The 25,263-nt window shown below is 40.8% G+C and overlaps 1 protein-coding gene across 3 annotated transcripts in view; it reads right to left on the reverse strand.

Annotated features, from left to right (window-relative positions):
• Positions 1 to 18,545: 18,545 nt before the first annotated feature.
• Cttnbp2 (cortactin binding protein 2) overlaps positions 18,546 to 25,263 on the reverse strand; it is a 155,931-nt gene continuing 149,213 nt past the window's right edge. For all 3 annotated transcript variants that reach the window (XM_041675315.1, XM_041675314.1, XM_041675316.1), the window contains one exon: positions 18,546 to 19,664. In XM_041675315.1, coding sequence (XP_041531249.1) covers positions 19,419 to 19,664 — 246 coding nt within the window. In that variant the 3' untranslated portion in view covers positions 18,546 to 19,418. The remainder of the gene's footprint in view (positions 19,665 to 25,263) is intronic.

The following is a 25,263-nucleotide window of genomic DNA, read 5'->3' on the forward strand; positions in this document are numbered from 1 at the left end:
TGACTCAGCTTCTTTCTCCCAGCATTCTGTTCTGCTTACTCCGCCTACCTAAGGGTTGGCCTATCAAATGGGTCTAGGCAGTTTCTTTATTAATAAGAAATCACTCCCACATCAGGAAGAGGCTCAAATGATGTCTAAATTGAAGCAAGATGAAATGACTGGTATGAAGGGGCTAAGTCAAACAAAACCAGCTGGCATCATAGCTACTTCCTAGCCTTTTAAAGACACTTTGGTTCTTCTTCAGATCTTGCCTTTTAGATTGCTGCTCATTTTGTCCTCAGAGAGGCCTGGCTCCTTTCTTTTATTTGTCTATACATCCTACTTTGCTAGAAGAACTTCCATTAAATTATCTTGTTACATCCTACTTACACTGTCTTTCTGAGGCTCCTGTTTCATGGAAGATCATTGCCCTGGGTAGAGGGAATCTTTGCCTTAAGGAAGACATCAAAGAGTAGGTCAGTTGGCTTGTGTAAGAGCCCTTAAAATGGTTGGTATTTTTTTTTTTTTTAGAGCTCGGGGTTTGGGTAATACTAAGAGAAGGGGTCAGGGGTCACCAGAGTACCCTTAACAAATGTGAATGCAAAAATCACCTCTACAGTGTAGCTGCTTCTTAGGTGATAGTCATCTGCATGATGGTCATCTACATCCTTTTGGAATATGGGGAGTTGCCTTCCTTCTTTACTTCTTACATCAAACAGGTCACTGCAATCAATACTTGGATATGAAGGCAAGAGCAGACAACAATAACAGCAACAACAACAATGAGCCATGTCAATCATCCATTTCCACATCAAGTTCTCTTTCCTCTAATGAACATAACCAATGGGACTATGCCTTGCTAGATTAGGGTAGTGTGGATTAATGAGCCGTATGAAACAACGAAATTTCTTATGTAAACTGTCTACCTACAGAGCACTGTGCCAGGTAGATGGGGACATCTGTTTGTGTCTACTTTAGAGGAAGAAGAGTTTGAGGAGAAGAAACTATTATGCTCTTAAAATTGCAAAACCCATCTTAACAAAAATGATACAGAAAACTTACAGTTGCATTAAAGACAAAACTCATACGGGGTTGGAGATGTGGCTCAGTTGTTAAGAACACTAGTGGCTATGATTTTCCAAGGTCCATTCCCAACATCCGCTTGTCAGCTCATAGTCATGTGTAACTCCAGTCCAAGGTGACTGCATGCCGTCTCCTGGCCTCTGCGGGTGTTATGTACTTGGTGCACAGATATAGATGCAGACAAAACACTTATAAAATAAAAATACAGACTTAAAAAAGAGACAAAGTGTTATGCCCTGTTACTTTAACATTGCTGTGGCACTCTACCTGATAAAACTTAGGTAGGACAACTCTGCTTTAGTTCACGGCTTCAGAGGTTTCAGTCCATAGTACTCGATTCTGCTGATTATGGCTTTTAGTGAGTAAGGAAGAATGTCTTGGCACAGGGGCATGTGCCAGAGGTCACTCACCTTGTGTCAGAGAGGGAACAGGGTGGGTATGAGTGTGTGTGTGTGTGTGTGTGTGTGTGTGTGTGTGTGTATAGCAAGTAATAGCTCATAAACATAAGTTTGCAGTGATCAGTGAACTCTACCTTCTAAAGTTCCCAGAACCTCCAAAAATAGTGTCATCATTTTTGGGATATACATCACATCAACCCTAACACGAGGTAGAGAAAACAAATGTAGCAGAGTATCATCACCTTAGCTTGGTGTAATTGTTAGCTAGTCACACTATAGCACCGCTGCTCAAAAACACTGGGGAAAGGGACAAGGGCTAACCCCATGCTAAAACCAAGGGTCTTATTTAATAGTTCTAGGCACACTAAGAAAATCCTCACCTTGTATTTAATAGGGTGGTTGGTTCTTCTGTCAGAAAAGGAGCAAAGAAGAAAGCCACCCACCCTCAAATACCAAGCAGAATGTATAAAGCACTGATATCTGACCACTGTGGCTCGACAGGGACATTTATTTCATTCTACACGTATAAATTAGTATTACAGAGTGTTGATGTCTTCATTCTCATTTCTTTCTTTACGGTGCCTGAACTAAAGAACTCCGTCAGGTATTTTAGGGATACCTATGTTTTCAACTGAATATTGCAGTTAAGATTTGACTGTGGATGGAGGCCAAATAAGCATCATCCCTCTGAGAATGCTGTGTAATGTGTTCTGCCTGCCTGGGTATGTTGTGTTACCTTAACATAAATGCTGCCTCTCTTAAAGCCTGCTTCACAGTGTGTAGATGGACTACACACCAACAATGGGCTTCCTGTCCGCAGAGGTAATAACAGGATGCCTTTCTCACTTATTTGCTCTTAAAATAGCCTCTTAATCCTTGCCATGGGAAATGACTTCTAATTTCTTCAGACAAAGGCTCAAGAAGCCAGACCAGGTCAGGTTGGTTCCTTCCCCTGAACCATCATGTCTTTTATGAAATCCCCAGTCTTCCTAATGGAGGATGAAATTTCAGATCATGCTGAAACACTTTTAGCATCTTTTTTTTTTTTGTACATTGATACAATTACATCTTTGTGGCTACACATGTATGTTTGTGTGTAGGAGCTTATTGCTGTAGCATGTGGTGTGAGCATGTGGAAGCCTAGTGGTGTTCCTTTGGAGCCTTGCTTTTTAAGACAGGGTTCCTTGATGGCCCATAGACTAGGCTGACTGACCAGCAAGCTCCAGGAATCTCCCGTCTCTGTCTCACCATTATGGGCATTATAAAAATGTGTCACCATGTCCAGCTTTTTTTTAACCTGTGGGTTCTTAGGAGCAGATTCTGGTCCCTGTGCTTGCACAGTGTAGGTACTGTATTTACTGAACTATCTTCCCAGCATTAACCAAACAAGAGAAGTGTTTAGTTATCTAGTGTAAGTGAGATTAGCAGTGTAGTAGACTACTTGATCAGCATGACCAAGGTCATGGGGTTGATCTCAGGGTAAAAATAATGGCCTTTTGTCGTTGTTGAAGGGTGTCATGTGGGATTTACTAAACCAGTGTAGTTCCCAACACATTCTAAATATTTGTCCTTACATGCACATGTAAGTGTAGTCCTCCTTCTCCTCAAGGAAGCTTCTCTCTGCATCAGACAAAGACATTCACAGAAAACCATGACCAATCAAAATGCAGAGTTGTGGAGCCCAGTTCCAACTGATAGATACATCTATGATATGACTCCTGCTCAGGACTTATATCAAAGAGAGGGGTGGAAGGTTGTGAGGGTCAGAGGACCAGGGAAGGTGCTAAGATAGTGTCTGCTTTGAAAACTAGAAGTTGTATTCAAAAAGTCTCACTTGACCACCTAAACAGGAGCTGAACAGAGAGGGCCCCAATGGCCATGCTAGGATGGATGGAAGAAAGCCCATAAAAGAATGGTGTGCTGGTTTTCTAGGGGTATGTTCTCCCTGGTCTAGACCAGCAGTCTCAACCTTCCTAATGCTGTGACCCTTTAATACAGTTCCTTATGCGGTGGTGACTCCCAGCAATAAAATTGCTACTGTTTTGAATTGTAATGCTAATATCTGCTATGTGAATCCCTATGAAATGGTCATTTTACCCCCAAAGGGGTCTCAAACCGTGGGTTGAGAACCACTGGTCTAGGGAATGATCTACAATGGCCAACATTTCTGCTTGATTTGTTGAACTTATTAAGTACATAGCACACAAAAGTAAAAGCAGAGGCAACCAGATAACCTGGGAGCAGACAAGGGAAATATCTAACTGGTGCTCACGAGCATTCCACAGGAAGTGGCTGGAGAGGCTATGCTGAGCCCAGTGCGCTGGAGTTGCTAGCATACAGAGAACTCTTCTCACCAAGAAGTCTCTAAGACTAACCTTCTACTTAGCCTCCCATTCCTACTGCAGGCATTTCCAGGTCTGTGGGAAATGGCCGACCTTCCAACTCTGCTCAAGGTCACTGTGCCGTTGGGTTGTTTGACTGTGCTGGTCCCTTCTAATCATTGAGTTATGCTTGTCTGGTCCCAGACAAAGAATCCTGGCAGACACTGTGAAACAATCACGTTTGGAGAGGACGTCCTTCCACTTCAGAGTCAGCGGCACAGGAGTTTAGATGGCACATCCAACTTTTGACAGTTACGCACACTGCAGGCTGCTAGTATGAAGTACCCCAAACTGAGTGGATGAAGTACCAGAAATGTATTCTCTCATAGCTCTGAAAGTTCAGAATAAATTAGGTACCAGCAGAACCATGTATCCTCTGAAGATTTTCCCCTATATTTCTTACTTTGGTGGTTCGGTGTTGTTTGGCTCATAAATGGATCGCTTCATTCTGTCCTTCCGTCAGCAGAGAGCGTTTTGTCTCCTACCCTGCTGTAGGTCAGAGTTTCCTTCTTGTCTTTTGCAGCGTTCCCATCTTTATCCAAAAGTACCTTCAATGACTAACAGAAGAATGCCATGTGCTTCCTTTCAAGACTGACTTAGTTCCAGGTCAAGACTATGTGGCATTCCCACTATTCAACATTGTTGAGATTTGATAAGCTTTTAAAAATTGAATTTGTCCATGATTTCAGCACCCTGTCTCCCTTGTTCTGGTGGAATCGTCACGTTTCATCTGATCGCACGCAATTCTCTGCGCTTCGTGCTGCCAAGCGAAAGCAGCAAGCAATCCCTCCACCAGTGTCCCCCAAGCAATGAAGAGTCTCTGGGGAAGAATCTCATAAATGCTTGTGATGGTTAGGAGAATGACTCACCACAAACGGCCTGCCACACGAGAGATAGTGGAGTCAGTTATCCAGGGAGGCGACATTCTTGCAGGTGGGGAGAGCAAAACGGTGAAGTTATGCTGTGATATGTTTATACAGATGCTGGGCTGTCACGAGACATTTGAGAGCCACGTGGAGTGAGGTGTTCTCTACAGGGTCTGCGTCCCATGGTTGCAGGACAGCCTTCTTCGTAAGACATGCGCTCCCTTCCTCGCTCCCCGGGTAGCAGCAGGCAGTGGCACAAATAAAGCGTTCCTGGTTTCTCTTCAAACCAGAGTTGTTCGGCACCGATAAATTAACCACTCCGGGTGGAAGCTGTGTGTCCCTAAATTTGAGATAAAGATAACATTTCCACACTGCCCAGATGTAGAAGAAGGACTAGATGGCCTTCCAGTTTAAAGCTGAAGGTGTATGGAACACGTTCATGCACTTTATTTGCTAACAGTGTACCCAGAGTCCACTTTATTAAATAAGGAACAGAGAAGAGGAAAGAATGATTATATGAAGTGACGTGGAAAGAAACACCCTTTCTTAGAAGCTTGGGATCCTTTTTTTTTTCTTGGACAGAGGCTGTATAAGCGTACAGGGAGGCTTAACAAAGAGGATCAAAGTGTCGGGAGGTAAAGGAGCAAATTCTACACCCGCTAAACAGATGGAAGGGAAAGTCAGATCTTTGATGATGAGGTGTTGTGTGGTTGCAACGTTTTCTCTCTGTTTTTGAAACAAGATATTTACGTACAGTTGACAGTGGACTGGAGCTTGCTGGTATAACCCAGCCTGACCTTGAACTCTTGATTCCTCTGCTTTATCCTCACCAAGGGATTATTAGTTGGTGCCATCAAGCCTGACGATGTGCTAGAGATCTCCTGGGAAGAACGTTTGTGAAGGACGAGGAGGCTTAATGAGAGATGGTTGTGGTGGTGTTGGGTCGTTCAGGTCTCAGTGGAAGATAGAAACCTGGAAAGGAGTCTGGGATTAAGGAGGGCTGGGTACGTTATCTTCTGAGATTTAATGTAGCTCTACAGAAGTTTCGGGGCAGGCCTATGGAGTGCCAAAGTCTGGTGAAAAATGTCTCATGCCTTCCTCACAGTCTTTGCAATGTCACAATCTATGCTTAGTCATTGCCTGGTAACAGGAAGTTGAGAATCAAACCTGACTCAGAAGGGATCAATGGGAGTCATCAACCATGCTGGTCACATCAGGAAACTGAGTGGTACTTTTCCCGAAAATGCTGATGTAACCGCATTTTTGCCATCAAGGAAGAAACATAGAGGAAAATGTGTGTGTCTAGGGTATGGCTGAGTTTATTTTGGAAGGGAGAAGCACGCTGGGTTAGTGTGGGTAGAATGAGAGAAAACAGCAACAACAATATAAAACAGAGCAAGGAAGGACTTGAGTGCTGAAAGCTTGGAACAGCAGAGGCAGAAGAAATTACTTTGTGTTGCAGGAGGTGTCCTTGAAAACGGAAGCTGTGATGGATCACAATAGGTAGCGGCCAGAGGACCATATGGGTATGACTGTCCTCCCGATGGACATATTAGGAATAAAGAAGATGCATTTTATAAGCAACACCTTACAATTCCCACTACTGGGAATTGTTCCAAAGCTGCTCCAGTTTTATAATTCTGAAAACTTTAATGAATTGTCTCTCTTTTAAGTAAACACACATACAAAAACACATTTATTGGGGATGTATAAAATAGTCAGGAGGATGGGTTTCTGAGGCCATACATATGCTGCAAGAGAAACTGTGACCAGCGTATCAGAGAAGTGTAGAGGACCTCAAAGAAAGTATAGAGTACCCGAGTAGATGGAGGACAGGAGATAGCCATGAGGTGACTGCCTCACAGAGAGAGGGCGGCTGTGGCAGGTCTCTTACCTTCACTGTATAATAGAGTTTGGGGGCAATGTTGCTTCTTTTTCCTCTTTGTTCTCTCTATTTAGGGTCTTCTGAGCTGGATGGTGAACACCTCCTCCCTAGACTGTTAATGAGCTGCTCATTTGCTTTTTGAATCTGTTTTGCTGCATGCTTGATTATAAACACAGCTGATTAAATCGCAATGTGCATATGAGACACTTCCAGGAATCTCTCTGCTGAACTATAACCAATACTATGGTGTTCATTCTTACGGTACATCGCTACAGTTAACACACTTGTATAATACCTATTGCAGTGAATAATTTCCTTCTGATAGACTGTGATAGCTTTACAAGGTTATAATCTTGGGCAAGAATTTATACTTGCTTGTACGTAGTAGTGTTAGTATATAGTGGTGGTCTTAGGTACTCAGTCAGGGTCCTGGTTTGGAAAGGGACAGAGCTCTGCTAAATTATATATCTATAATATATATTATATATATGTATATATATATATATTATATATCCTCTTTCACCAGTAGGCAATCAACCCTGAGTACTGATTCTTCACTTTAATGTCTGTATTGGTTTCCAAGAAGTTATTTGAATGATAACTTTTACCTCTCAGTAATCTGTAATTAGTTTATATTCTATCATTCCAATAACAGGTAAAAAAATTCCTGGGAAATAAAAGGCAACTTGCATAATCAGGGCTTTATCTCATAAAATAAAAGTGATTTACAGTGTGTGTGTGTGTGTAGTGTGCAGTGTACAGATGCATGTTTATGTAGAGGCCAGAGGTTCATGTCAGATGTTTTCTATTATTGGTTTCCAGAATAATTTTTAATTGTTTTTATGTGTGTGCACACATACACACACACACACACACACACACACACACACACACGCCTGCTTCTCCTTATATGTACCACATGCGTGCAGATTTTTGTGAGGCCAGAAGTCATCCGAAACCTGAATCTAGAATCTAGAGTAATATGTAGTTGTAAATTGTCCAGTGTGAGTGTTTGGAACCAAACTCCGATCCTCTGCAAGAGCAGCAAGTTCTCTTAACCACGGAGCCATTTCTTTAGCCCTCTATTTTGTCTTGTCGTTGGAGACAATGTTGCTTATCTGGATCTAGAAGTTACCAATTGACTAAACTGGCTGGGCAGGAAGTTGCAGAGACCTATCTGTGTCTGTAACTCCTGTACTGTAATAACAGACCTATGGGGGCATGCCCTGTTTTGTTTTTTGATTTTTAATTTTGTTTTATGAGTTCAGGAGATTTGAACTCAGATCTTCATGTTTACACAATGAGCATTTTCTCTGATTTGTTGCTGTGATAACTGTGTTCATTATATAATAGGCATATATAAAATTATACAATATTGTATAATGTGATTATTCCAAGAAGGTGTAAGCTATTTAGATAATTTCTATGTAGTCCATTCTTTAACTGTTCCTGGTACTGTTATTGCCATTAGCGGTGTTAAATAGTGAACTTCAGTCTGGATAAGGCATGTAAACCTTCCATGGTCTATTGATTTACTTCAGGATCTCAATGTTCTGTTAAAGAGATCAGTAAACATGGAAATGAAAAAAAAATCACAGGACTCTTATCCAACAGTATTAGGTTCCCCTAGAGGGATTTTATGATATATTTCACTCAGCTAGTACTTAGATGTTTCGTAGTTAGTGATTTTCCATCCTTTCTGGTCTCTAGAAGCAAATCATGGGGGACAGGAACATCAATTCTTGCTTGAGGTTCTACCATCATGTCTGTTAGGCACTCTATTAGAGGAAAAGAGTCCATCTTTTAGGAAACCTTCTCAAAGTGAACAAAATGGAACAGACGTACTTTAGTGCAATTTTTTGTAGTAATAATATTTATCTTTAGGATTATGAAGATGTATCTATCCTTAGGCATCAGGCTAGAATGTTGTCACTTGAAAAAATAGCACATGGTGTGTTAGGGCTGGACAGGGACATTTCTGTTACAAAGGGAGACCTACAAGGGCATGGGGGTGCTGAAGGAGGTGTTTTCTCTTTCTGACATTCTGGAAATTTCTTGGTGAGAATACTCAGGGGAAAACTCCGTCCTTTTTCTTGAAGCCAAACTCCAAGCATGTACTTTGCACTTCAGTTTTTTTCCCCGCTAAGGGCTGGAGAGGGAACTTCCTTTAGAGTTAAGGCTTTCAGGTTTTAAGTGGAAAATTCCCAGTCTCTGGCCATTGAATCTGTAGGCAGTGGCAATTCAGAAGCCTGTTTCATCAAGCAATTATACTTTTTATCCAATAATGCTCTAGGACGCAGGTTTGGAAGTCCTTTCCAAAATATTTTCCAAACAATGCTTACAACCATTAGGTAAGTGCCAGGTGAATACACGGAGCCAAATGGTTTCCATCTTCCTTGGCAAAGAAACATTCTAGATGTGAGTCATTTAATACCTCCACGATTTAGGGGGTTCACATTGCAATCACCTCAAAGGTCTGCTTATGACTGATGAATCAGTTGCGGCATTGGGCTGATGTTCCACTTTCAGGTGTGGGCTTCCTTCTCACCTACAAGACATAGAAGGACCCCCTCCTTGGCTGGTGTCTTGAACTCACCAGTCTCTCACTGAAGCATACTAGCTGCTTTATCTCCAGATTTAACTTTGGCCTTTCTTGAGGCAAATTCTTGGGTAACTTAATCCCTCCCTTTACTTTCATTTCTGGGGAAACCTTTATAATGAAATAAATAGTTCGGTGCCCAGAGTTAGGAACCTGTCAATGGAATTCACCATGAATTGAACATAGCTAGATACTTTGCTTGTTCTGTCTCTTTTCTAAAAGGATGAAGGAGGATACAGTAGCCACAGCAACATGCTAGAGAAATAGGACACTCCTCTCCAAGGCTTGATGCACTGGGGCCAGTTCTACTCTTAAAGAGTTCGAACAACCTGGCCCGGGTGCACCTTGTCTAGACTCAAGCTGTGTCTTCTAACCCAAAGAGCAAACACTGAATGAATTAGAAGTTATACTCACATCAAAACTACTGTGGCTCTGCCATCATGGCCAGCTGCCTATCTTTTTGATACCCAGAAGTATTGTGTTAGATGGATATTTGATGATGAAATGCTAACAAAGAAGTGAAAAACATCTTTTCATTATGATCAGTAGTCAAAATGTAAATACCTCTGTTAAAGGTAAGATTGTAAACCCTGTTTTCTATGGGACATATCATATCATCACAAGATCAGAATAAAATATTTACAAGTGGTTTATTTAGAGACAGTAAGTAACAAGGTTGCCATTTTTTGTTAGTTGGTTCTGTTCTCTTTTTAAAAAAATTTATTAAAATAGGTCATAGTTTTTTTTAAGTATAATTATGTTAATTCAGCCATATCCCCAGTGAACTTGAGAGTATCTTTTATTAAATTGTTTTAATTTCAAACAAAATACTGGGTTTTGTTATGGCATTTTATATATGCATATAGTTATACTTTGTTTATATTCACCCTGTTACCCTTCTCCTTTCTATTCTACCCTCATGTTGATCCTCTTCCTATCTCCAAATAATCCCCACTTCAATTTTCATATCATATATACACTTAATTTATCTATATACATAAATATTCTTTCTGAATTCTACAGTGAAAGAAAACATAATATTTGTCTATTTTTATCACTTCAAAAGAAAACTTCAAAGCCGGGCGGTGGTGGCGCACGCCTTTAATCCCAGCACTCGGGAGGCAGAGGCAGGCGGATCTCTGTGAGTTCGAGGCCAGCCTGGTCTACAAGAGCTAGTTCCAGGACAAGAACCAAAAGCTACGGAGAAACCCTGTCTCGAAAAATCAAAAAAAAAAAAAAAAAAAAAAAAAGAAAACTTCATATGTCTTAATCCTCAAATTCATATTCCATGTCCTCAGGACTTAAGAAACAGCCAATATATTTCTGTCTCTACCTGTATACGATGTTTTAAAGAGTTTTATATTCAGTGGGAAGCTTTTTTTCTTTTTAAGTTAAAATTTTTTTTTCTAACTTAAATGTTCCCCTTCCCAATTCCATGGTGTGAAGAAACAGACATAAGTTTTTGTCTTCTGCTTTCAGTAGGAAGAAAATATCTATTATCAAACACAACTTAGGCAGAACCAACCATACTGTCCAAAGCATCATAGCATCTTGAAGCATACCACTGAGAAGGAAAGTAGATCCAACCTATAGTATGGTGAAGGTATCTCTCTGGGCTTAAGACAGTCTTTCCTTCTTACAAATCTACGTCAAACATGCTATAGGGTGGTAGGGCTGTTTTCTTGTTACTTCTATTATGAGAACCAAAAGACGGACCAAACTAAAGCAAGGAGAATAGACTAGCTCATGTGAGGAGCTCATGGTGTCTTTGATATTGTTCTAGCTCAGTTCTAAAATTAATAATGGTGACATCCTCTCCCAATCTGTCAGTAAGGTTATATCTTCTTATCTATTTACCTTTCTTTGTGCAACCCCATTTAAGGCAGGCTTTCCCTCCAGCTTACAAGATGCTTCAGGTCTACCAGTTAGACATTTGATATCAGCAATGGAGAAGATACCTCTAACTGAATTGAAATTTTATTCTAGAATTGTTTATCTTTGACTCTGCCTGGCCTGACTACATGTGAATGTTTTATATTCAGGAAAGCATTGCTTTCTTTATTGCAATTAGTATACCTTTCATCAACAAGAACTGTGTTCTCCAGCACAAATAATCCTTGCTGGAGTCGGTGAAGTTGCATGCTGTCTGATAGTGAACATTAACGACCAAAATACAGGCAAGCTTTCTATTCATCTTTGAACTATTCCAACTGTACACAGATGTTTAAAGGTTTTAAAGTTTTAGCTTTTCTTATTTTCCAGAAATGCCATGCTAGATATCAAGATGTTTCCTACACTTTCTTCATTCTCATATTAATCTTTGAAACTGTCAGAGAACCAATGGATTCCTAGAAATAGCAAGGACCAATAAAAATGAGCTAGAACAACTAACCCCTTTGATACTAAAGCCGTGTGTGGGGACACACTCTTGTCCTGAGTTAAGAACTGCAGACTTGAATGAGAACTGAGTGACTAACAGACAAAGGATCTAAGATACTTGCTTTCTGTCCTCACTAACTAACTGTCAGCTGGGTTCGCTCATGTACTAACCAGGCATTTTCTGGGTTTTATACCACATGAGCTACTTTGGGTATAGATACATGATTTGGGCCTTTTGTCTTCTAAGTTTTCAATAAAAATTCAAATATGTGAGTGCCTCACAGATTATGGAGACTTGCATATCAATCTGAAATCAAGAATTCCAACTGTTTTATAAATCCCACCCAAGCTCACATACTTTATTCAAGATTTTGGCAGCACAAGTTGGTCTTTTGACTTTGCGCTCTCTATGATGTGGGTGAATCACTCATGCAGGAATTTAAAGCAGAATCTTTGAAATTGAGGGCAGGTTCTATCAGTTTGGACATGAATTACAGATTCCTTGGGAAGGAGGGGGGTTTTACCCAGCCCAAAGTAAATACCAGTCATGTAGAATTCTATGTAAGTGGTGACTCCCAAAGCATACACCTGTCAATGTCTCTTCAGAAACACTCTGCTGTTAAGACTCTACAATACATAAATGTGCTAATTCTGGATGAGAGGTATATCTTGGTTAAAAATTAGATGGTAGACATTTAAACTGATAATTACAGGCCTTCTCTCAAAGATCTAAAGGAGGTGATGGAGTATATATATCAAATTAAGTACGAGAAGCAACATGATAATGGATCTTGGCCATCAAAGCTCTAATAGGAAAGTTAGTTGATTTGGGTTGAGCAGGGTGTAGGCTTACTCAGAAATAAATAACACAAACCACAAGATTTCTATGACTGACTTGACCTTCCAGTCATGAACATTGCAGAAAGATTAGTTTGTACAGTAATGCTCAAGTACTTTGGGTAAATATTAAGTTTAAAGACCAAGATACTTAATATGTGTTTGCAGGATTCGGTGAGATTATAGATCAATATTTAGCATCTCATATGATGGGAAAGAAGATAGTCTGTAATTTTACAGAGGAACCTGGAAATTTTCACCCAAGGTTTAGTTCAGATATCAAAACTGATGAACATATACACATATACCAAGAAGGTATGAAAAGGTTTATTCGGATTTGATAAGGTCTTCTGAGGGAAAAAGGACAAAGTCCTAAGAGAATCTAGGATGGATTGAGGTAAATGGAAATTGTGGTTTTAGGTTTCCAATTCCTATGTGTGGCTTTGGTTCTCATAACTTACATGACTGTTCATAGCCATGTGGTACTCCAGTTCCAGGGGATCTGATGCCCTCTTTTGATCTCTGTAGGCACTACAGACTTGCATGTGGTACACATAAACTCAGATAAGCACACACACATTAAAAATAAAAAAGAATAGAGTTATGTTTCCTGGACCATATATGCTCTTTTCCTTCTAAATTAATGCAAGGATTTAGATTCTGTCCTCTCATACTTTAGGAAAGAAAAAAGAACAGTTGGCTGTTTGAGGTATCTGGTGAAAGATAGAAGCAAAGCTATCTGGGACCTTCATCCCACATTAAAAACCAAAGCCCAAGAAGGTTAAGTGTTTGTCACATGATCAATGATCTGTGTCTGTCACATGATCAATGACAGATCACTGAATGGGGAAACAAGGGGTTTTGTTACACCAGTTGCTACGCTCTATTTACTGTATCACAAAATACCACAATGTATCACATTTTACTAAGATTATTCAGAAATAAGGAAGAGAAAGACAGTGGGGCAGGAACATCTCACTTCTCAAGTTACACCACACAGCTGCGTGGTGCAGTGCTTGATCCTATTTCCTTTCTTACAAGGTCAGTCCCAGATAAATTGTTAGGAAGATCTCAACAGTGAACTGGCTTGACCAACGCACACTGCTTTCACGGAAAAAGAGTTTAGCTGGATTAGTAAAGTACTTGCACGTAAGCACTGTAACATTTTTGTGAAGATTGTTTTAGCCCCCGCCTCAGAGACCTAAGCATTCAATGAAGTTAGTCTGTTTTCTCTGTAAATAATAATAAAAATATAGAGACCCCCCCAGGTAAAGTACAGAAATGAGGGGATGATCAGGACAGAAAACAAATTCAGTTTTGCATCAGAGGGACTTGAATGCCTGCTGTCACCCGTTCAGAGTCATGAGATGCTCCTGCTCAGAGACACATTGTGTGTCCGGAAAGTTGTCGGTCTCTCTCTTCCTTTCTCTTGATTTTAAGAAAGCAGTTTGACTTGGACTATGGCTAGGAATGCTTTAAGTCCAAGATTTGGTGATATTTTCAATAATAGAATTCATTATTACTACCCACTCACCTCATGTTAGACAAAAAAGTCTCCTGTTCTAATTCTTCCTAACTGAAATGTCTCAGCCCTTTGACCAGCCGCTTGGCAAATATGCTCTGCTTTCTGCTTTTATGAGCTCCCTTTATTTGTTTGGATAACATTCCATTCCACATAGCGCAGAGCACATACAGTGCCTTTATCTTCTTGTGTCTCGCTTCTTTCCACTTAACATAACGTCTTCTAGGTTTATCCATGTCACCAATGACAGGACTTCCTTCTCTTTAAGATTGCCTCAGCTACCATTTTATATCTGTACCATGTTGTCTTTTCTTTGTTTGTGTTTTTCGAGACAGGGTTTCTCTGTAGCTTTGGAGCCTGTCCTGGAACTTGCTTTTGTAGACCAGGCTGGACTTGAACTCACAGAGATCCGCCTGCCTCTGCCTTCCAAGTGCTGGGATGAAAGCAACATGCCACCACTGTCCAGCTACCATGTTTTCTTTATCCACTTATTAGTTGATACTTACGTTGATTCAGATTTTATCTATCACTAGGAATGCTAAAGTGAGCAGACTGTCTCTTCAGAAGATGGATATCATCTCCTTGGAGTGCCGTTTTTGGATAATGTGAAATCTGGATTTTCTAATTTTGTATGCGTGCCTGTGTGCACATGCAGAATCAAAGGAGACTATCAAACATCTCCCTCAGTCACTATCTTATTTTGGGGGTCTCTCACTAAGCCTGAATCTTGGCATTTCAGCTAGGCTGGGGGGAGGGCAACAAATTTATGCAATATGGCTCCATTCTCCAACTGCATGGTTACAGGGATATGCAACTCTTCTCTTGCTGGGGATTTGAATTCAGATCTTCCTTTTTCAGAAAACAGTCTTAATCCAGTGAGCTATCTGCTAAGCCCTTTACTTTTAATTTATGAAGCTTCCATAGTGTTTTTCATAATCACAAACCAAAGAGCACGGTGTTCAATGTGTTATACCTCTAACTGTGCAAAAATTCTTTTCTTCCCCCATATTCACTTCAACATTTGGTATCTTTGGCTTTCTTGATAACAGCTGTTCTGAACAGTGTAAGTTAATATTTTATTGTGGTTTAATTTGAGTTTCTCTAAAGAGCAGTGGCATTGACAGTTTCTTTTTCAAAACCCTTATTTGTGCCTTTCCCCACATTTTAAATTCAGTTATTTATTTTTTTTCTATTGAGTTTCTTACGTATTTTGGATATCAAAAAGTGTATGGCTCGTGAAGATTCTCTTCCATTCCCTAGGTTATGTCTTCACTCCGTTGATTTATTCTTTCGCCAGGAAGTAGCTTTTAAATTGAATGTAAACTCAGTGGTCTTTGCATATGAACAACAGTTGACACTGCAACTTCTGTTGCCGCAAATGTGCCTTAATCTATTGCATTCTCCAGATGTCAGAATGAATTCCAGGTCTCTGGAGACTTTCCTACCTTAAAGCAATTCCCTCTGCATGACATTTACTGGGCTCCATCACACCTGGGAAATAATCTTTTCTTACTGCTTTGCCCTAATAGGCTGTAAAGTCAGATTGGAGGAACCCGAAGAATTCTGATGCTTTGATCTCAGCTCCTGACACACTAGCGCTTCAATGGCTCAACAATAAAGTCTGAAGCCACTTTGAATAGATGTATATATTTGAATTACCTCGGGAGAAATAAATTCTTGATTACCTCTAAATAGAACCTGAATAACCTTTTCTCCTTGCCTATTTGATTGTCTTCATATCACTAGGAATGCAGAAGAAGAGCAACGTCGGAGTATTCCTAGGAAAAATGCATTTTTTTTTTTCTGTTAGTACAGAAGAAACCTGAGTTGTTAGAGGTCACTGTGTTAGCTTGGTGGGAAGAGTCTGGACTCACAGTTCCTCCTCATTTAAAACAGGTTAGAGATGCCATGTATACATCCCCTCTCTGCCTTCTGTACAATGTCTTCTCAGTGCTTAGCAAGCATCTTTTGTCCATAACAAATGTTTATCTGACCTAATCAAAACCAGATTATCAGAGAGTATCTATTAACTAAGTCAGGCAGTTGGCACCAGTCAGATTTTTTTATTTTCAGGAAAAAACTTCCCTTGCAGGGGAATAGAAATCAGAAATGATTGCGTGACTTCACAGGGGCATTTTCTGTGATGATTGTTGTCCTTAAGAGTAATTGATTAAATAAAGACTAAGGCTAGCCAACCGAATTTGGTTTCCCTTTAGGGACCAACTGCACAGAAACATTCCAACTGTGTAAAACTGACAATCAAAATTAGCAACTTTGACTAGTAACAAGGTATGGTAAAATATATTCCCCTATTTACACAATCACTACAAAATGTATTTACCTCTTCTGGAGAAACTTGCCTTTAAGTTAAAACAAAAGTGAAAAAATTGCAAGTGTGCTTTGTAGTCACTGCTTTCTGGTTACCTCAGAGAACTGATGTTTAAGAATGTCAGGCTTGAAACGTAGCTGTCAGTACTGACACTTGACCTGGAAACTTGAACTGATCCAGTTCAGGAAAACATAGGAATGTCATAAAGGTTGCTTTTCAAATACCTACTCTGGTCATCATTGCATTTCCTTCTTCCTACCCTTCCACCAACTCTGGACTTAAGTTTGTTAAAACTTGATCTGCTGGTTTCTACAGTATCCCTTAAGATGTTAGGTTGAGGATTTTTCCTTGTTTCTTTCCATCAAATGACCTCAAACTCACGATCATCCCAAGATCTGGGATTAGAAACATGTGCCACATACCCGGCCTTGAGATATCTCTTTATGTAGAGAGACCTTGAGATCTTCTTTTTATTTTCCCACATCTCTTTTAGTTTCATTAACCCATTGGTTGCTTAGGAATGTTAATTACTATGTATGTCTGAGGGTTGTTCTTTTTAATTTTCTTCTATTACTGGTTTCTAGTTTCATGTCATTGGGTTGCAAAAATATTTGGGAAGCTTTAAATTTTCTCCCACAATGCCTTGTCGCTTATCAGTTAGCTATCATGGAGAATGTTTTACGTTAGGTGGAACATTCTCTGCATGTTTATTTGGCCTAAAGAGCCTTAGTCTGCTTTCTCTTGCTGATTTGTCTGTCTTGATGACCTGTCCATTATTGAACATGAGCTTTATAATTTCAATATACGTCCTTCTATTTCCTTCATATTGTTTGCTTTTATACATGCACACAATACCACAAACAGTTTTTTAAAAAAATTTGAGATCATCACTCCCTAGCCCAAGCTTCCCTCAAACTCATAGTGATGTTTTAGCCTCCAATGTGCTGAAATTATGTACACATCCGTTACCAAATCCAGCTAAGCTCATAGACATTGACTCAATACTTATTTTATGAATAAGGCCACAGAAGATGCTTTACTGCACTCTGATGTAATCTTCATATGCAGTCTTTACAGGGATTGGGATGCTCATTTTGCTATAGGTGACATAACCTATTGCCCACCACAGAAGCTTTTAATGAACAGCAGTGCTTAAGTTGGCCATAAGGTCAATTTTCATTATGACCTTATCTAGCTTATCACAGACTCTACTTTCAATGTAGGTTTCACTGTGTCCTACTATATCCTATTGACATTTAAAAATTCAGAACCATGACCCACAGTTATAATTCGATTTACATGGATATGCATTCATAATCCACATAACTGGAGAAATTCTTCACAGTTCTTTTATTATGATGACCTTGACATTTTTCAATTCTGTCATGTTGTTTTTTTAATGAGTTACGATTTTTAAATATCATGACCTATCAGTAGGTTTCTCCTTGTACTTGGAAAGCCCTTGATCTAAATTTGCTGCCAGCCATCCAATTATAAAAAGCACACAATGAATTTGACAAAACAAAACAGCATGGATCACTTACTCCAGGTCGCCTCAGTGTTTCTCAAATGTGATTCTGTTTTCTCAGCTTTTGCCTTTGATGATGTTGTCTTACTCCCAAGATTAATACCTTTTAATGAAAACACGTGTGAGTATCAAATACTACCTGACATGCAGAATTTAAGTCTAGTCCAACATAAGTATTGTGTTCAAGTCTAGGCCCACTTCCTGGTCTCCTTCCTCCAGCTCTTTGACCTTTGCTCCGGTTCTCTCAGACCACTGCATATTTTTATGTATGTGAAATTGGCACTGTATATTAAGACTGCATGAGAGAGAGAAAACCCCAAAAGAACACTGACCTTGTGGAACTCTAATTAATTTCTAATGAAGTTAGAAATTTTCACTTCATCCAACATGATACCACTGTCACAACATGGTCCCCATCATCTGTAGCTATTTTTGTAAAGCTTCAAACAGTATCTATGTATTTGTGTTTAATGGAAATACCCACCCTGACCTCTCAGAGGGCTTTAAATACCCTTAGATGAGTAAGTGATGCTGCGTTTGGAAATTGTACTTTTTTGATAGTTGGATTTCTCTGTTTGCTTTTATTCCAGCCAAATATCTAATATTATATTGTAAAGGTAAGCTAGTATGTGGAAAGCAAGTGAACGGCAGGATGTAGGATAAGTTTGTGAATAGTCCTAGATGGAGCGCAAACCTGTGGTATAAATAAGCAACCAAGTGTAGCTACAGATAGGAAAATACAGCAAAATGATTCCACTTATTCAAAATTTTATTTGGTGTCAAAGTATCTTAACTGTGAATTGGATAAGTAATTTCACCATTAACTTTAGAAGACATACTTCTAGAAAATATTAGACTTTTTTTTTTTATCAGTGTGCTATCAGAAGTATGTAGAAGAAGTTAACTCCAAACTGATTTTTGACATCTTTATGCAGATAACTTCTATATCCACTTTGGTACAAAAGTTTTGTAAGAAAGATAACACCTTTATTGCATTATAATTTCATATTTTACAAGTCATAATGCAAACTCAGAAGCATAAATATATCTACATGATGCAACCAGATGGCAATGTCATCACTAAAAGATCCAAAATGTAAAACTAGAATTTTAACAGGCAAAATACTTCATATGGCTTTTAATGGAAAATAACTGTTTAGAAATGTTTTGTTACTGCCCCATTTGAGTTAATCCCCATCAGGTGAACATAAAATTACCATCTCCAAACTGGTACATTTTTATCCAATCCAACCTTGTACATGGGTGTGCAACTTTTATAAATATACACATATATACATATGTACAGAGAGCAATATAATACAGTACACAGACATTTCTGTTTTAATACCCCTGAACATCTTGATTAAAACTAATGCAATACTTCTATTATAAAACTACTTGGAGAGTTGCCCTAACTTCATGGGACTGAAGTTTAGTCCTACAGAATTAACAGAAAAATGTTAGATTTATAAATACATTCTTTACAAAAAAATTGAATAGTGGTCCCGCACTCATCCTTTATATAATAGGAAAATGTTTTTATTCGTTGGAAGGTATTTACATTTTCTTGTCCTTGGTTTCTGCATGAAATATACAAAAGAAATTAAGGTGATCATGTTGTTGTAGGCAGGCCTATTTGTTAGGTTTTTCTACTTGCTCGTGTTTGTCTAGGTTCCAATTCTCTTCTTTGGAGTTATTATTGATTTCTAGTTGCCTTGTATTACTGCTGCTGCTGCTTCTCTTGGTGTTCTGGGAACACAGGGTGGCTTTACTTCGAGGAACAGGAAGAAAAGACTTGACTCTTGAGACACCCAACTCAGTCTTTGATTTACTGTTGCTGCATTGAGTGGTTTGATGGCTGCCGGGAGGACTGGCTTCCTACAAGAGAGGAGAAACCGACAGGTTTATTAGCCTTGCCCACTTGAGTTGCCAGCCTCCCTTCTCTCCCCTCTCGGTCTACGCAAACTTGCAGGAGTTTCTCCCTGTGTGGGGAGAAGCTGCCAACTGACTAGTGTAGACTTTCTACTTGATTTTCACGAGACTTGCTACCTAGCATTGCTGCTCTCTTAAACAAAAGCAGCCCTCAGGGAAGCAGGCAATAAAGAATCTAAGGAGCCCCATCAATAGGAATTGCTTAGGACTTTAGGCCCCAGAACGTCAAACTGGACAAGCTCAATTGTCACAGTCTGTCTTATTATATTTTCCCCTCCAAAGGCTCACGGGCTGAAGGCTTGATTCCCAGCTGGTGGAGCCAATCACTGAGCGTCCCTGGATCACAAACATCCTGACGTAATCAGTTCACTGGGTTTGTAATATGATTGAATTCTTAGGAAGCAATAAGAACTGTAGGTGGAACCTCGCTGGAGGAAGTAGGTAGTTGGATGTACATGTGTCTTTAATGCATATGCCTTTAATTTTTTATTTGCATGTATATGTGCATATCAGTGTATTATGGTGTGTGAGTGGAGGTCAGTGGACAACGTGCAGGAGTCAGTTTTCCCCTTTTTCCATGCGGGTTCTGAGCACATTGGGCTTTCTGTCTCTTTCTGGGTTTCTTGACTATCACAGACTACAAACACTGAACTCCTGAGCCAAAACGTATCTTTCACCCTTTTCAATAATTTCTCTCTAACAATCCATCATAGTAACAGACAGCTAACACACCGACCGAGCACTTCATTGGCGGACCTTCATATTTTGTTACCTCGGCTAAGTCACATTTGCATATTAAAAAATAAAATTTAGGCATTTACTAGGAGGTAAATTGTCCTAGGTGTACGGCACACCACGAAGAACCTAGAAAACCAGCCTTCTCTACTGGAGTACACATTTTATTAAAATTAGCAATTCAGTAACCAGGTGGCTCAAAATCGTCTGTACACGGTCATATTCGGCTCTCATCTGTTAGCGCTGCAGAGCCACTGCAATCACCTGGCCAGTATTTCCCACTCTCCCAGACTATGGTGGCGAGAGAGCCGAGAGTGTCTGGACAGGCAGAACAAGGAAGTTGGAAATTCCCCAGCGCTTCCCCACTTGCATGTCAGGTCCTTTGGCCCGCATTGTGTTAACTTGTGCAGAGCTCTGAGACGGTGGACGGCAACCAGACAGCAGTGTGGTCACTGAAAGGCTTAAGCCTAGAATTTGACAAGTCCAATTGAGATGGCATGGAGTGGAAAGTAAGATTCTGCCTTAAACCTGGCCATGGCACACTCCAGAAAGGCTGAAGTCAGGGCTTCTTGATACTGGCCACAAGGCTGGAATCATCTGGGCGGCGCTGGCAGGTTTAACTGAACTTGGGTGGGGCGTGGGTACTCGGCTTTAAAACATCTCCCACGCGTGTAAAGGGCAGTGAAAGTTAAAGACTTACCTCGGCTCTTCAAGATCCTCTCTCTGCACTGAGCTACTCAACGGGGGCACTGAGCTGAGCCTTCTGCAGTCACACAGTTGGTGGTCTTTCCCCTACTGCCCACTCTGCGTGCACTGCCGCTAATGAACCAGCTCCCACCTTCAGCTTTGGGTTATGCTGAAGGGTGGCATTTCGACCCACCAAATCAACATAAATAACCTTGCTCCTGCATTTTTAGTTTAATCTTTCTAAGACACCTTACAGGTTGGTCCTGTTCTTTCAACGGAACAGGAGTCAGTCAACACTTGTTTCTTATACCTGCTTTTCTCTCTTAATGTAATGTTGCCTGCAAAAATCAATAAATAATTATGGTATTATGGCAATGTTGGTGGAGAAAAAAAGTGGTGTGTGTGTGTGTGTGTGTGTGTGTGTGTGGTGTGTTAAAGTCCCAAACTCCTAGGCAGGTCACTAAAGGCCCTTTCCTAAATCCATCTGAAACCTTCTTTGCCTTCCACTTTTCCTCTAGCGAAGTCCTAGTGAGTCTCCCATATGACCACTGAACCACCTCGGAGTCACTGAAGTGAAGTCTACTGGTGCCAAAACTGCCCAGCCAGCTAATCCAAACGCTAAGGCAGCCCAAGGAAGGCTGATGAATCTTTGTCTGGAGCTTTCAACACTTTGCTAATGAATGAAAAGCAGTCAGGGGGCAATATGAGGTCTAAAGCACACGGATCTGTAGGCAAAAGGAGGCCAGGCTGCACGCGGCCTGGGAGAGAAAGAGCTTTCTTTCAGACTAATTTGTTCTTTAGGGAATCATTAAATATTGTATTCTGTTGTTTTAGGACCAACGACCTGCAAGCAAGCCTGGGAAGAGGGCTGAGCTACGCCTGTGCCAGTCTGCGTTCTCTTGTAGCTCACAACACGCTAACGGTGCAGTGAGATTGAAAGACAACCACCATCTTCTTCGCATGGTTGGTTTACTTTGAATAGCTGTTAATGCTGACAAGTGGTGAGACATGAGAATTTCTATTATTGTTTGAGTATGAGGCATTCTTCCATAACCTCATGAATAGAATGCTTGGTTCTGTACTGTTTGGGGGAGTTCTAGGAACTTTAAGAAGTAGGGTTGAGGTAGCAAAACTCAGGTCACTAAGGGGGTGTCCTTAGAGCTTGTCTTTGGCAATCATCTGTCTCGCTCTTTCCTTCCCGTTTACAAGGAAGTAAGTAGTTCTCAGCCATACACTCCCCCAGCCACGGTGTTCTGCTTAAGTGCGTGGGCCAAGTGACCTTGATCTAAAACTCCTGAAGTCATGAGACAAGACAAATATTTCCTCCCTTCCATTATTCTTTCTGGTTAGGGATTTGGTCAGAGTGACACCAAAGAGAACTTAGGGAGCCCGGCTTGTTGGGTATTGGTTGGCGAGAATCGTGTGCTGAGACACGGCTCTAAAGTCGCAGTAAAGACACCAGGACGTAATGTCATGCGGTTTAATCACTGCCCCAGTCAGGTGCACCAGTTACTCCTCTGGTTGCTGTGATAAATTCCAGGCAACTGATGGGAGGAGAAGTTCCCACGGCTCAGAGTTGAAGAGATGTGGAGTCAGGAAGTAGAGGTGAATGTGGTTCGGTGCTCACTCTCTCTATTTCAGTCAGGGCACAGACTCAGGCCAGACCATGGGCGCAGCAGGGTGGTAGTCCACCTCCTACATGTGTCGTCTCTTCTTCTTCTTCTTCTTCTTCTTCTTCTTCTTCTTCTTCTTCTTCTTCTTCTTCTTCTTCTTCTTCTCCTCCTCCTCCTCCTCTTCTTCTTCTCTTTTCTTCCCCCCCCCCTTTAGTTAAACCTTCCTAGAAACACCCTCACAGACAAGACAGAGGGGTGTTTCCATGTTGATGCTAGACTCGGTGAAGCTGAGAAGATTATAAGTTGGGGACTGGCTTTATGTGATAATTTGGATGAAGATACAGTCGACTATATATGGTACTTAGTGGTACACCACTGTCTAGCATCGGGGAGGGCCTGGAATGCCTCCCTGGCATAACAAAAGGAGGGGGAACATGTTAAAGCAGTAATGAAGATCGCGCCTGCTCTAACTCAGAGTGAAGACTGTGCTCTCACCAGCTTTGCTGAACTGTCTCTGCTAAGGCACTGGCTTGATGCCAAGGCCCACAGCAGGGGAGGCGACAATGTGCATTTTGAGGTCTGTCCTTTGGACTGAATCATGAGGACAAACAGGATGGCTATACAAATTACTCAAAAGTCTCCCATAACAGCTAAGGTTTGGGGTGTCTGGGTTGAGTCAGTTTCTGGAAGTATGAGGAGGGAGCTAAGTATACGGAGGTTAACGAGGGCTTCGTGTGGGTCACTGAAATGCAAGGTATGAGTATGCAAAGCAGAAAAATATGCCTACGGACAGGAAAGGAAAGATTCACAACACCCTGGCAGCCAAGCGCAGGTGTTAAGGTTATCTTTTTCAATGATCTTCAAGCATGAGCCTTAAAGACTGTTTAATCCTTCTTGGCCTAAAACTCCCAAGTTCTCCGTTTAATCCCTCTAACAAAAACCAATTTATTTTACTAAAGTTGTTTTCAATATTTAACTCTAAAGAAGTATTTTAAAATCAGAGCAAGCTATTCATTCGATACTAAGCATTTTCTGCACAGTAAGAAGACAGGAAGAGGGGGAAGCTGTGGGCAGATGCGTTGCCTCCAGGACACAGGCCTGGGTCCAGGGTAAGCAGGTAGGAGGAAGCGGGTAAGGACACCAGGGAGAGGAATAACGATTCATGGACAGAAACGTTAGATGAAGGTATATTAGGCTCTCTAAAAATATATTTGGGGATAAAGAAAGGGTGTAGAAAGTAAAGACAGATGAGAGCTACATTTCAGAGCACTGGATAAAGAGAACACAGGGTCCCATCTGTACCTCAATTTGATCACACCAGAACATTTAGAGGGCAGAGTTCAGGAAGTAAAGATTTACCCAAACCTTCAAGCACATTTCATCCTGCCACCAAAGGAAAGATCAGTCTGCATTACATCATCTAGGTAAGAGGACAGCATTTACTGCCGTTGTCACTTCAGTTGGTGATTTACGTACACTGCTGTTTTGATTAAGGAACAGCTACCGTCCCTCGCTGTCAACGCAGAAACGGTTACGCTGGGGCAAGAGGAGACAGTTCTTGATGGAGTATGCCTTCTGGCCATGAAGGAGAAAGTAATTTCAGTTAATCCCCAGCACTCTTGCCTCTCAAGGGAGGTATTTCCTGATAAGAGGAGAAACTGGGCAGGGAACCAAGAAATGCTAGGTGAGTTGTAAATATGATAGAACAGGAAGGACTCTGCCAGCTTCCAGACTGCTGTGGTACTCTGCCCTCTGCTGGCAGCTCCTAAGAAAAGCATCTCCTGGTTGGGCAGAGCCCCTCCGACAGTCTTCACTACAAAAACAGAGAAGGGGGATGCAGGTATCCCACAACCCACGGCCAAGTGCACATTTAAAGCACCATGTTGTTCCTAAGAGGCCAGGCATGCTAAAGGACACCTTTGTCTCTAAGGCACCCTTCTAAAACTAGCTGTGGCTAATATCATTCTCAGTACAACAGCTTATTGCAAACAGTCCAGTAGTACTGTATAATAGAAAAACAAGGTTTCACTATCAAACATTTAATCAAAAAGCAATGTTATCTAACAAATATTTTTTTTTCAGTGCAGGAGTTTGAATCTGAAGAGTTGGCTGTCCTAGGAAAGCACTCTACCACTGACTATAATCCCAAAGAGAATTGCTCGTTATTCCATTTCCCAAGATCCTCACGGGCCCGTCCTCTATGCTGTACAAGGAATCCTAAGGAATGGGTCTAGGGGATCAAACAAAGCTCAGAGAAGCTACCACACATAGACAGTGAATCGAAGATTTAAAGATGGCAGAAGGACAACTTATGAATAAAATACTTTCAAATCCAAATGCCCAGTAATGACACAAGGACTGTGCCCACAGCTAAACTCCCCCTGGTAGAAGGGGGGGTCTCATAGCATGGTATGTATTTCATTAGGGACTTCAACTCCCTTCACTCCTGTCAATACAGACACCACTAATCAGAACTGGAATCTAATGAAGCAATAGGGGCAGAAGAATCC

The sequence above is a fragment of the Microtus oregoni genome, unplaced genomic scaffold (assembly GCF_018167655.1).
Source record: "Microtus oregoni isolate MIOR12 unplaced genomic scaffold, Mior012 000026F_ref0000081, whole genome shotgun sequence".
Taxonomy (NCBI): Eukaryota; Metazoa; Chordata; class Mammalia; order Rodentia; family Cricetidae; genus Microtus; species Microtus oregoni.